Raw genomic sequence first — 13,719 nt, 5'->3', positions numbered from 1 at the left:
TTGTATCCTAGAATTCCAGGATCTAGGGAGGTGGTAAAGAGGCAATGGTAAATTTGGGGATCTTATCTCCCTAAAGTTCCTGACACTCTATCCCTGATCCTGCAGTGGCTGCCAGAAAAAATTTAAATTTATTTAAATCTTACTCTAAAATCATTGAAAGTCCCCCCAAAAATCATATATTTGGCTGATCAATATATGTATATTTGCATTAGAATAATAATAGTTATAATTTTTGAGAATACAGTGTTGCTGGTCCTGTTAGGCATTTTATAGATTTCCTTTCATTTATTCTTTATAACACACCTGGAATTTAATATAGTTTCTCCTCTCATTTTACATGGACACTGAGGCTCAGAGAAGTAACTTGCCCCGGATCCCACAATAGTGAATGATCAAACTAGCATTCAAACCCATATCTCTGGGACTCCAAAATCTGCAATTTATTTTTCAAAATGTCATACTGCTACGTTGATATGACAGTTGTTTTGTTTTTATGGATCTGGCCTAGCAGCTTAATTGTGCAGCCAGACCTGGGTAATCCTGGAGCAAGAGTACTACCCCTAAATTCCTGAATGTACTACCTTAAATGTAAAATATAGATGATAATGTTTAGGTGAACATGACTTTCAGCCACAAAGCTTCTCTGAGTTTAAAGGGGAGGTATTCCCTTCACTTGTGGCTCCTACTGTCAGGATACCTATCCGCTAAAATCAAGGATGCAAAGACCCATAACCATTATAAGAATAAACTCTAGTTTTCAAGAAAAGTAAGCATTAATTTCTCTGATGGAGATTGCTTCATTTGGTGTTATTGCTTTCAAAGGTATCAAAGGAAGCTCGTACTTGGCTAGTGAACACATTCGTTGTTCCATCATTGAGCAGCTCTTGTCAGAAAGTCCTTTTGCAATTCTAAACTGAGGAAAATGTCTCCTTAATGAAGGGTTGATATGTTTGTTACTGTTTCATTCACAAAAGTATTTTGAATTATAAAATGCTTTGGCCAGGCATGGTGGCTCACACCTGTAATCCCAACACTTTGGGAGGCCAAGGCGGGTGGATTACTTGAGGTCAGGAGTTCGAGACCAGCCTGGCCAATATGGTAAAACCACATCTCTACTAAAAATACAAAAATTAGCCAGGCGTGGTGGTGGGTGCCTATAGTCCCAGCTACTCGGGAGGCTGAGGCAGGAGAATTGTTTGAACCCGGGAAGGAGAGGTTGCAGTGAGCGGAGATCACACCACTGCACTCCAGGGTTCCAGGGTGGGTAACAGAGTGAGACTCTGTCTCAAAAAAAAAAAAAAAAAAAAAAGAAACCTGCTTAATATGAATTTAGATAAGCCCTAAATTATAGAGCTATGTTTCATATTTGTCTCAAAAAATTATAAACAATAAATCCTGTCCAAGCACGGTGGCTCACGCCTGTAATCCCAGCACTCGGGGAGGCCAAGGCAGATGGATCATTTGAAGTCAGGAATTTGAGACCAGTCTGGCCAACATGGTGAAACTCTGTTTCTACTAAAAATGCGAAAAAATTCAGCTGAGTGTGGTGGTGCATGTTTGTAATTGTAGCTATTCAGGAGGCTGAGGTGAGAGGAATTGCTTGAACCTGGGAGGCAGATGCTGCATTGAGCCAAGATCACACCACTGCACTCCAGCCTGGTGGCAGAGCAAGACTCCATCTCAAAAAAAAAAAAAACCAAGAAAAAAACAACTTGTCTGTGGTACCATCTTCATAAATCCTCATCTTCCCTTAATGTCTTATAACTGTACTTATTACCATAATTCATTATGTTCATGAGTTGACTTTGTTCACCCAGTGAAATTATAAGCTTGGTGACAGCAGCTTCCTAATCTGAACACCTTTTTTTTTTTTTTTTTTTTTTTGAGACAGAGTGTCACTCTATCGCCTAGGCTGGAGTGCAGTGGCACAATCTTGGCTCACTGCAACCTCTGCCTCCCAGGTTCAAGTGATTCTCCTGCCTCAGCCTCCTGAGTAGCTGGGATTACAGGCGCACACCACTACGCCTGGCTAATTTTTTTATTTTTAGAAGAGATGGGGTTTTACCATGTTGGTCAGGCTGGTCTCGAACTCTGACCTTGTGATCCACCCACCTCGGCCTCCCAAAGTGCTGGGATTACAGGTGTGAGCCACCGCACCCGGCCTTGAACATTTCTTTATGACCTTTGAGGTGATAGTTCTTGAGACCTCTAAAGCAATTCATACAGTAAAGCTTTACAGTTTAACCAAGGAAGGCATCAATATTTTTGGCTTTTACTTAGACAAACTTCAACAGTGTGATAATATAACTTAGTTTATGCTCATTAGAAGCCCTGATAAAATTGGAAACCAAATTTTCGTTTAATAAATGCCATTTATTTAAAAATCAGCTTTTTAAATTTAAGTCTTTCATAGTGAAAGATTGGGAATTACTGTTTGGTAGTGTCCATCCAGCCCAGAGTTGCATAATGTTTATTAAAAATATGATTAATTGGCCGGGCGCTGTGGCTCATGCCTGTAATCCCAGCACTTTGGGAGGCTGAGGCGGGTGGATCATGAGGTCAGGAGATGGAGACCATCCTGGCTAACACGGTGAAACCCCGTCTCCACTAAAAATACAAAAAAGTTAGCCAGGTCTGGTGGCGGGCACCTGTAGTCCCAGCTACTCGGGAGGCTGAGGCAGGAGAGTGGGGTGAACCTGGGAGGCGGAGCTTGCAGTGAGCCAAGATTGCGCCACTGCACTCCAGCCTGGGCGACAGCCAGACTCCATCTCAAAAAAAAAAAAAAAAGAAAAAGAAAAAATATGATTAATTTATTGATACAAAGTAGCTAATAAACTTTTTTGTTTTTAGGGAATGTGGTGAGCAACTTGGGACATTCCTTCTTCAGTCAAAGTTTCCTTGGCAGTAAAGAACATGGTGGATTCTTATATGTGACATCTACCTACCAGTCACTGCAAGACCTAGTACTCCCAACCCCACCTTACTTGTTTGGGATTCTTATCCAGAAATGGGAAACTCCTTGGGCTAAAGTATTTCCTATCCGTCTGATGTTGAGACTTGGAGCTGAATATCGACGTAAGTAGTAAAAACACGTTTTTCAAGGCATGATGACTAAAATAATGCCTGAAATATTCAGAGCCCTCTGTTTGGTGATATAATTCATCAGAAATAGTCTTTTGAAATAGCTAAACTAAATTTGGCCAGTGTCTGCGTATATTGGGCGTAATGGGAAGCACTGAAAATAACGAATGAGGAAGTTGATTATGTATTACCTTGTAAACTTACTGCTTTTATAGTTCATTGATAAAAAACACGATCATCTTTAGAAAAGTGAATTTGAACTTAAGTAACTTTATTTTTTATAGTTTCTGTGTATGATGAGCATATTCTTTGTCACTTGGTTGGAAAACAGTTATGATCAATTATATTTTACTTAACATACTGGAAGCTAGTGGAATGGAAACCACTCTCAGTTGGTAAGATACAGGCTACAGAAGAAGGAGCTTCCTTGCCCATGGCTTTAGCAGCGTAACTAAGATGTGATTTTTAAAAAGACATTAATGGTTAAATGCAAACTTTATTTTAAATTTTATATCTCCATCTAATTAAAAGTGCCCTGTGCTAGGAATCCGACCACTTGAGTAAGATTCTCAACTCTGCCACTTATGAGCTCTGTAACTTTGGGCAAGTCACCCAAGTTCTCTGATTGTGTTTCTTTTGTAAACTGGAAATAATAGTGCTTGCCTTTTATTTTATATTGGGTTGTTAACAGGATCAAATGAGAGAATAAATGAAACATAATTTTATAAACCATAAAACAGTTTATGTTCTCAGCAAGTCAACTTCATTCTTCCACCAATTATTTATTTATTCAGTAAGAATTTAATAAAGGCCTCCCATATATCCTGAATCCTGGGAATTCTGAAATAGCTAAGATGTGATTATAGGCTCTCGGGAACTTTTATAAGGAATACATACAGAAATAATGATTATAGTGGTATATTGTATTAAAACCTGTGCTCAAAGTTAAGTTCATTGGGAGCTCCAGGACAGGCTCTAACTTGACCAGGAATGAAGGAGTAGTTGGACCTTCAGTTTTCTTGGACCAGAGTGCCTCTGGATTAACTCTGAAGGAGGCATGTGAATCAGCTAAAGGAATCAGGGAAAGGGAAGGATTGTGTGCAAAAGAAGCAACATGTGTATCTTCCTATTTTATACAGGCATTTCAAACCATAAAGTTCAAGAGATGAGCCAGACTGATTTGCCTCTCCTAAGGAGGATCCTGGTTAGGAGGTATAGAAGAATGAACTCTTGGCTGAGTGCGGTGGCTCATGCCTCTAATTCCAGCACTTTTGAGAGGTGGCCAAGGCAGGCAGATCATTTGAGGTCAAGAGTTCAAGACCAGCCTGGCCAACATGGTGAATCCCATCTCTACTAAAAATACAAAAAAATTAGCTGGGTATGGTGGCGCATGCCTGTAATTCCAGCTACTGGAGAGGCTGAGGCAGGAGAATCGCTTGAACCCTCCTAAGGCAGGAGATCATGCCACTGCACTCCAGCCTGGGTGACAGAGTGAGACTGTGTCTCAAAAAAAAAAGAGTGAACTCTTAAACTTATTGGAAAAAAAAAAAAAGTGAACTCTTAAACTTATTGAGCACAGGGAATCAGGAGATATTTATTTCCTGGATCGTATCAATTCAGTTTGAAGAAGATTGCTCCCTAAGACCTTGTGGGTTTGTTTGTTTGTTTGTTTGTTTGTTTTGGAGACAGGGTCTCATTCTGTCACCAAGGCTGGAGTGCAGTGGCACAGTCATGGCTCACTGTAGCCTCGACCTCCTGGGCTCAAGCCATCCTTCTACCTCTCAGCCTCCCAAGTAGATGGGACTACAGGTGCATGCTACCACACCCAGCTAATTTTTTTGTTTGTTTTTTGTAGAGACAGGGTCTCACTAGGTTGCACAGGCTGGTCTCAAACTCCTAGGCTCAGGTGATCCTTCTGCCTCAGCCTCCCAAAGTGCTGGGATTACAAGCATGAGCCACTATGCCTGGCTATTGTGTGTCATTTTTGAAACATTTACATCAAAAGGCTTATTCTGGTTATCAGAAGACTTAATATGGCTCAGCATTTGTCTGCTACCATGCCAAATACTTTTTGAGCCCAAAATTTGATATGTTCTAATGAGCCATTATAATTATGTTTTGAAAATTGTATTAGTCATGAAATCTCTTTTACCAAAGTTTTATGTTGCCAAACTTAAGTTTGATCATTTCTCATTTCCATAGTTTATCCATGCCCACTATTCAGTGTCAGATTTCGGAAGCCATTGTTTGGAGAGACGGGGCATACCATCATGAATCTTCTTGCAGTAAGTTGGGAATTTTTTTTCCTTTGTCCTTACTGGAGTTTATATGGGAGAAGGAAGAAAGCAATTTTATTATTTTCTTGGTAGCTGTGCCCAAGCTGCTTAAGGCAGGTAAAGATATATGCTGAAGAAAAAGAACAGTATATATATGTGTGTGTATATATATATATATACACACACATATACATATATATTCATATGTATACACACACACACATATACACACACACACACATATATATATATTCTTTTGCAAAGATGAAGTGAAATGGTACAGGATTCCAGCGCCTGATTATACACTTACCGTCCAACCTTGCAGAATTATTGTGAGGACTAGAAGTAATATATAAATAAAACACCTAGCATTCTGTCTTGTTTTTATTTTAAGACTGGCATTCTGTGAGTTTCTCTTGTGTCTATATAGGTTATTATCCAAGCAAAGATTGGTCAGAGATTGTACCCAGATACCCCAAGCCAGTAAGGCTACTGCCCTCTGCTGATGGATCTGAATATGGACTGGAATTTAAACTTCATTGTTTTCCTTTCTTCTGGGCTCTCTCATGTCTCCTACACACATGCACAGGTTCTGACTCTGTTGGCCAAGATCATTGGTTGGCTTGAGTCCACTAAGTTCTCTGCTGCATATATGCACAGACTAGGATCAATCCTGGATATTTGGACCGTTTATGAAGCTCCCTGTGGTTGTCTTACCTCCCAGAACTTGCCCCAAACAGGTTTGGTGAACTCAAGCTAATCAAGCTACTGGGCCTCCCTTTTTAATAACCACCGAGATTACCACTTTGACAATGTTCCATAGCAAGTAAACTCCTTCAAGTAGCAAAGCTCATTTTTTTGTTTGTTTTGTTTTATTTTGTTTGAGACAGAGTCTCTATCGCCCAAGTTGGAATGCAGTGGCACGATCTCAGCTCATTGCAACCTCCACCTCCCAGCCATTCTCGTGCCTGAGCCTCCCGAGCAGCTGTGACTATGGGAGCACACTACCACACCCAGCTAATTTTTGTATTTTTTGTAGAGAGAGCGTTTTGCTATGTTGGCCAGACTGATCTCAAACTCCTGGCCTCAATGATTCACCCACCTCAGCCTCCCAAAGTGCTGGTATTACAGGCGTGAGCCACTGCTCCCAGCTGCAAAGCTCGTTGTTTTTACAAACTACCTTGCCCTGGTTGAACTACCTAACTACCTAATGGGGCTAGGGGGCAGCCCCAGGCAAGAAGGTCACAGACTCAATTCAAAGTTCAGTAGTTTTCATGAAAAAAAAACATTTCTTTTTTTTTTTTTTTGGGAGATGGAGTCTCGCTCTGTTGTCCAGGATGGAGTGCAGTGGCACAATCTTACTGCAACCTCCGCCTCCCAGGTTCAAGAGATTCTCCTGCTTCAGCCTTCAGAGCAGCTGGGATTACAGGCACCTGCCACCACGCCTGGCTAATTTTTTGTATTTTTCGTAGAGACAGGGTTTTACCTTGTTGGCCAGGCTGGTCTCAAACTCCTGACCTCAGGTGATCCACCCATCTCAACCTCCTAAAGTGCTGGGATTACAGGCATGAGCCATCATGCCCAGCCAAAACACTTCTTAATGTTATATGCCTTTGATCTAATTCCAGAGCACTGAAATGGTTCTTTTTAAACTACTTATACAGCTTTTCGGTTGCTTTTTGAGGAGTGGGTTTGGTGATTTCCTCCCTCTGTGATGCTTAAAGCTATATTTCCAGTTATCTTTTTTTTATTTCTTTAAAAAATTTTGTTTTGTTTTGTTTTTGTTTTTTGGGACAGAGTCTCGCACTGTCGCCTGGGCTGGAGTGCAGTGGCATGATCTCGGCTCACTGCAACCTCCATCTCCTGGGTTCAAGCAATTCTTGTGCCTCAGCCTCCCCAGTAGCTGGAATTACAGGCACGAAACACCATGCCCAGCTAGTTTTTGTATTTTTAGTAGAGACACATGTTGGCCAGGCTGGTCTCAAACTCATGACCTCGAGTGATCCACCCACCTCAGCCTCCCAAAGTGCCTTTTGCCTGTTTTTTTAATTGGGTTGTCTTTTTGCTGCTAGGTTAAATTTGTTATATATTCTGGATATTAACTCCTTTTCAGATGTATGGTTTGCAGATATTTTCCATTTCTGTAGGTTGTGTCTTCACTCTGTTAATAGTTTCCTTTTCTGTGCAAAATCTTTTTAGTTTGATGTAATTCCATTTGTCTATTTTTGCTTTTATTGCCTCTGCTTTTGGGATCTTATCTAAAAATTCATTGCCTAGCCCAGTATTGTGAAGCATTTGCCCTGTTTTCTTCTAATAGTTTCATAGTTTTGGGTTTAAATTTAAGTCTTTAATCCATTTTTAGTTGATTTTTGTATATAGGGAGAGGTGGGGGTCTGGTTTCATTCTTCTGCATGTGGATATATCCACTTTTCCAAGTACTATTTATTGAAGAGAGTCCTTTCTGCAGTGTGTGTTCTTGGCACCTTTGTTGAAAATTAGTTGGCTGTAGGTGTCCAAATTCATTTCTGGGCCTTCTATTCTGTACTGTTGGAGTATGTGTTTGTTTTGGCCACTACTATGCTGTTTTGGTTATTATAGTTTTGTATATTTGGTCAGGTAGTGTGATATCTCTAGCTTTGTTCTTTTTGCTCGGGACTGTTTTGGCCATTTGAGGCCTTTTGTGGTTTTATAAGAATATTAAGGTTTTTTTTTTTTTCTGTTTCTGTGAAGAATATCATTGGCATTTTGATAGAGATTGCATTAAATCTGTAGATAGCTTTGGGTAGTATGGCTATTTTCACGGTATTAATTCTTCCAATCCATAAACATGGAATCAGTTTCCTTTGTCAATGTTTTTTTTTGTTTTTTTGTTTTTTTTTTTTTGAGATGGAGTCTTGCTCTGTTGCCCAGGCTGGAGTATAGTGGCGCAGTTTCGGCTCACTGCAAGCTCTGCCTCCCGGGTTCACGCCATTCTCCTGCCTCAGCCTCCCGAGTAGCTGGGACTACAGGTGCCTGCCACCACACCTGGCTAATTTTTTGTACTTTTAGTAGAGACGGGGTTTCACTGTGTTAGCCAGGATGGTCTCGATCTCCTGACCTCGTGATCCGCCCGCCTCTGCCTCCCAAAGTGCTGGGATTAAAGGCGTGAGCCACCTTGCCCGGCCCTTTGTCAATGTTTTAGAGGTTTCATTGTAAAGATCTTTTACCTCTTAACTAAGTGTATTCCTAGGTATCTTATTTTTTTATAGCTACTGTAAATGGAATTGTTTTCTTTATTTTTTATTAGCATATAGAAACACTACTGATTTTACATGCTGATTTTGTATCCTACAACTTTACCGAATTTGTTCATTAGCTCTAACAGGTTTTTGGTGGCATCTTTAGGGTTTTCTATGTATAAGGTCATGTCATTTGCAAACAAGCACAATTTGACTTTCCAGTTTGGATGCCTTTATTTCTTTCTTTTGCCTAAGTGCTCTGGCTAGGACTATGTTGAATAGAAAGGATTAAAATGGGCATCCTTGTCTTGTTCCTGATCTTTGAGGAAAAGATTTCCACTGTTCCCATTCAGTATGATGTTAGCTGTGGGTTTGTCACATATGGCCTTTATTGTGCTGGGCTGCTTGTCCGGCTGGACACAGCAGGCCAGCCAGCTGTGTGTTGGTTTCTCCACTGTACAGATCTGCCTGTTCCCTGGGGCAGGGAGGTGCCATGTGAGTTCAGTGCCAGGGCTCCCTCATTCTGTTGGGCCTAGGCTCTCAGCAGCTGGATGGTGGTGATACAGCTACATGTGTGTGTTGTGGACTGACAGTGGAGCTTCAGAGATGGAGAGATGCAGTGGCAATTGGCCCCCAGGCAGGATGAACTCTAGCAGTGGGTCCAGTTTCAAGATGGCACCATGCTATGACTGGGAATGAGGGCTGTATGACGTGGGCTCCAACTCTGGAGCAGTGTAGTCCTGTGAACTGCAGGCAACTACAAACTGGATTCAGGGTTTGTGAGGACCGCGGGACAAGGCTGCAGTGGTCATGGGGACCATGGGTCCCCAGCATACCCTTTCCCCATTAGAAGTAGTCCTTCCTGACTCCAGGCCACTCCTTGCAGGGAGGCAGTGCGGCAGAGGCAGAGTGCTTCGCTCCTGTCTCTGTGGTGCTATCTGGGGCATCTCGTGCTCCACAGGAATTTCAGCACTCCCCTGGTGTTCTCCAGCATACTTCCACAGCCACTCCAGTTGAAATATAGTTTGTTTATTGTTGTTTTGGTCCCTTTTGTTGAGTAGAGGGGAGCAAGAGCCAGACAACTCCAGTCAACCATCTTGCTGATGTCACTGTCGTTTAGAGAGAACAATAAGAAAAAAAAATCTTGGCTGGGCGTAGTGGCTCATGCCTGTAATCTCAGTACTTTGGGAGGCCAAGGCAGGCGGATCACGATGTCAGGAGTTTGAGACCAGCCTGGCTGATATGGTGTAACCCCGTCTCTACTAAAACTACAAAAATTAGCTGGGCATGGTGGCATGTGCCTGTAAATGCCAGCTACTCAGGAGGCTGAGCCAGGAGAATCTTTTGAACCTGGGAGGCAGAGGTTGCAGTGAGCCAAGATCGTGCCACTGCATTCCAGCCTGGGCGACAGAGTAAGACTCAGTTTCAAAAGAAAAAGAAAAAAAATCTTGTAGATTTACCCATCTAGTTGCCATTTCCAGTGTTTTTCATTCCTTTGTATAACTCTGTATTTTCATCTGGTGTCATTTTCCTTCTGCCAAAATGATTGCCTGTAATATTTCTTACAGTGTAGGTTTGCTGCTGATGAATTATTTTAGCTTTTGTATTTCTAACAACATCTTTATTTGATCTTCATATTTGGAAGATACTTTTGGTGGATGGAGAGGTCTAGGTTGAGTTTTGTTGTTTAGGTGTTTTTTTTTTTTTTTTTTTTTTTTTTTTGAGACAAGAGTCTCACTCTTTCACCCAGGTTGTAGTGCAGTGGGACAATCTCGGTTCACTGCAACTTCCACCTCCCGGGCTCAAGCGACGCTCCCACCTCAGCCTCCCGAGTAGCTGGGATTACAGGCATGCACCACCATGCCCAGCTAATTTTTGTATTTTTAGTAGAGACAGGATTTCACTATGTTGCCCAGGCTGGTCTTGAACTCCTGACCTCAAGGGATCCTCCTGCCCTGGCCTACCAAAGTGCTGGGATTACAGGTGTGAGCCACCATGCTCAGCCCGAGTTTTCTTCTTTGAGTGTTTTTGAGATGTTACTCCACTGTCTTCTGTTTTGCATTGTTTTCCCTCTCATCTTTGTTCCTCTCTACATAACAGTTTTTTCTTTTCTTAATGTTGTTTTTCCTTTTCCATCCTTTTTTTTTTTTTTTTTTGGAAATAGGGTCTCACTCTGTTGCCCAGGCTGGAGTGCAGTGGCACAATCACGGCTCACTGCACCCTTGACCCACAGGGCTCAGGTGATCCCCCCGACCTTGGCCTACCAAGTAGCTGGGACTACAGGTACGTGCCGCTACACCCAGCTAATTTTGTTTATTTTTTATACAGACAAGGTCTCGCAGTGTTTCTCAGACTGGTCTCCAACTCCTGGGCTCAAGCTATCCTTCCACCTCAGCCTCCCAAAGTATTGGGATTACATGCATGAGCCACTGTGCCTGACCTTCTCTGGCTAGTTTCAAAAGCTTTTTAAAATTACAAGTTTGAAGCAAATTGATTATAATGTGCCATAGTGTAGTTTTCATGTTTCCCGTACTTGGGGTTCATTGAGCTTTTTGAATCTATGGGTTTATAGTTTTCATCTGATATTTTTTCTGTTCATCCCCTTCTCTCCCTGGAGATTACTCCAATTACATATGTATCAGGCTGTTTGAAATTGTTTCACGTCTTACTAATGTTCTTTTTATTTCTTTTTCAGTCTTTTTTGTCTCTGTTTTCATTTAGGATGGGTTTTATTGCTGTGCTCTCAGTTTCACTAATCTTTTATTTTGGTTTAAGCTGCTGTTAATTCTATCAATCTTTTAAACAATCTCAATCAAATACTTTGATTTTCATCTCTTGAAGTTATACTTGGGTCTTTTAAGATCTTTTATGTCTCTGCTTAACATTTTGTACATGTAGAATACAATATAATAACTATTGTAATGCCTTTAGTAATTCTAACTTCTTGTATAAGTTCTGGCTCCGTTTCCATGGATTGATTTTTTTTCCTTTATTTTGAGTTGTATTTTCCTGCTTCTTTGAATGTTTGGTATTTTTTTATTGGTTGCCAGACATTCTGATTTTACCAGTTGGGTGCTGGTTATCAATATTCTTGAGCTTTTTTGCAAGTAATGAAGTCAAGTTACTTAGAAATACCCTCCATCTCACATCATATTCTACATTTCAGTAAATGGCAGTTCCAGTCTTCTAGTAGCCCTGGCTATAAAATTTAGAATCATCTTTAACTTTTATCATTTGTTCACATTTCACATCCACAGTGGCAAATATTATCAGATTTTCCTTTAAAATATGTCTGGAAACAGGCTGGGCGCCGTGGCTCACACTTGTAATCCCAGCATTTTGGGAGGCCAAGGTGGGCGGATCAGCTGAGGTCAGGAGTTTGAGACCAGCCTGGCCAACACAGCAAAACCCCGTCTCTACTAAAAATACAAAAATTATCTGGGCCTGGTGGTGCATTCCTGTAATCCCAGCTACTTGGGAGGCTGAGGCAGTAGAATTGCTTGAACCTGGGAGGCAGAGGATTCAGTGAGCCAAGATTGCGCCACTGCACTCCAGCCTGGTTAACAGAGCGAGACTCTGTCTCAGGAAAAAAAAAAAAACAATCTGTATCTATATATCTAGAAACTGACAACTTCTCATCACTTTTTAAACTGTTAACATCCTGGCCAGGTGCAGTGGGTCACGCCTGTAATTGTAGCACTTTGAGAGACCGAGGCAGGTGGATCACCTGAGGTTGGGAGTTCAAGACCAGTCTGGCCAACATGGTGAAACCTTGTCTCTACTAAAAATACAAAAATTAGCCGGGCATGGTGACGCACATATGTAATCCCAGCTACTTGGGAAGCTGAGGCATGAGAATCGCTTGAACCCTGGAGGCGGAGGTTGTACTGAGCCAAGATGGCACCACTGCACTCCAGCTCGGGCAACAGAGTGAGACTCCATCTCAGAATAAATAAATAAACTGTTAACATCCTGGTCTAAGCTCTCACTATCTCCTACCTTGATTGTTTTTATGGTATTTATCTGATCTTTTCTTCCATTCTTCCTCCCTTACCACCTATTCATTACCAAGAAGTCAGATCTGTTAAAACAGGTCAAAAGCCTCCTAAAGGCAAAAGTCCTTACGGTGACCTATAAGAACCTATGAAATCTAGCCATTTGCTATTACTTTGACCTTGAGTCCACCACTCTTGTTCATTTTGTTTCACCCATACTGGATAGATGATGTGTTAGTGTGTATGCGTTTCCTTACAGATATTCATTGAGTGCCTAAGATGTTCCAGGCGTTAAGGATATAGCAAGAACAACACAACTGAGAGTTTGTACTCTCTTGGAGCTTCAGAGGGAGGAGACAGATAGTTAACAAATAAATACAGAAAATGTTAAGTGGTGGTAAAGTAGGGTAAACATTCAAAAATATTTTTTAATGTTGTGTATAAGAGGTATATGATAATGTTTGGTTTACTTATAAGAGTTTAAAGACTAAAGAACTAAAATACATATAGTGGGGCTTTCATTATACATTTCCTTATTATTTAAATAGGATCTTTCAATATTGACATTTTTTCCATTTGTGTTAATTTTATTACTATAAATTAATTTATTCTGCTTCAATCTGCTTTGGCCCAGGACTTCAGAAATTACCAGTATACCTTGCCAGTAGTTCAAGGTTTGGTGGTTGATATGGAAGTTCGGAAAACCAGCATCAAAATTCCCAGCAACAGATACAATGAGGTAAGATTTACCATGAAGGCGTATTTTTCATAGTTGAAAACATGAGTGAAGGTGAAAAATGCATGATTATGTATAAATTTTACTTATAATTAATTAACAATGAAATCAGTTAATAATATTGTATGGCTTAGTTCAATTATGGGGAATTTCATTACAGAAAGACAAGATGTCAAATTTCTGACCTAGTTGTTCATTGGATGTGTCATTTTACCTTTTGATGTTATGATAATTAGTATTAGATTTGCGTTTTGATTAGGTCATGAAATTAGTCTTGTATCTGTAATATTAGTGGTGAGATTTTTAAAATGTCCCCACTCCTACTATAAATATTTATTTATTTATTTATTTATTTTTTGAGATGGAGTCTCACTGTGTCGCCCAGGCTGGAGTGCAGTGGTGCGATCTCAGCT

At 40.8% G+C, this 13,719-nt stretch overlaps 1 protein-coding gene across 2 annotated transcripts in view; it reads left to right on the top strand.

Annotated features, from left to right (window-relative positions):
* The window catches only part of ZFYVE9 (zinc finger FYVE-type containing 9), a 133,030-nt gene that overhangs the window by 76,912 nt on the left and 42,399 nt on the right, over nucleotides 1–13,719 (top strand). For both annotated transcript variants that reach the window (XM_055348911.2, XM_055348908.2), the window contains 3 exons: nucleotides 2,851–3,075; nucleotides 5,284–5,366; nucleotides 13,205–13,309. In XM_055348911.2, coding sequence (XP_055204886.2) covers nucleotides 2,851–3,075; nucleotides 5,284–5,366; nucleotides 13,205–13,309 — 413 coding nt within the window. The remainder of the gene's footprint in view (nucleotides 1–2,850; nucleotides 3,076–5,283; nucleotides 5,367–13,204; nucleotides 13,310–13,719) is intronic.

This window comes from Gorilla gorilla, chromosome 1 (assembly GCF_029281585.2).
Source record: "Gorilla gorilla gorilla isolate KB3781 chromosome 1, NHGRI_mGorGor1-v2.1_pri, whole genome shotgun sequence".
NCBI classification, from domain to species: Eukaryota; Metazoa; Chordata; class Mammalia; order Primates; family Hominidae; genus Gorilla; species Gorilla gorilla.
Note: the sequence above shows the minus strand (reverse complement) of the source record. Positions and strands in the feature narration are given on the sequence as shown.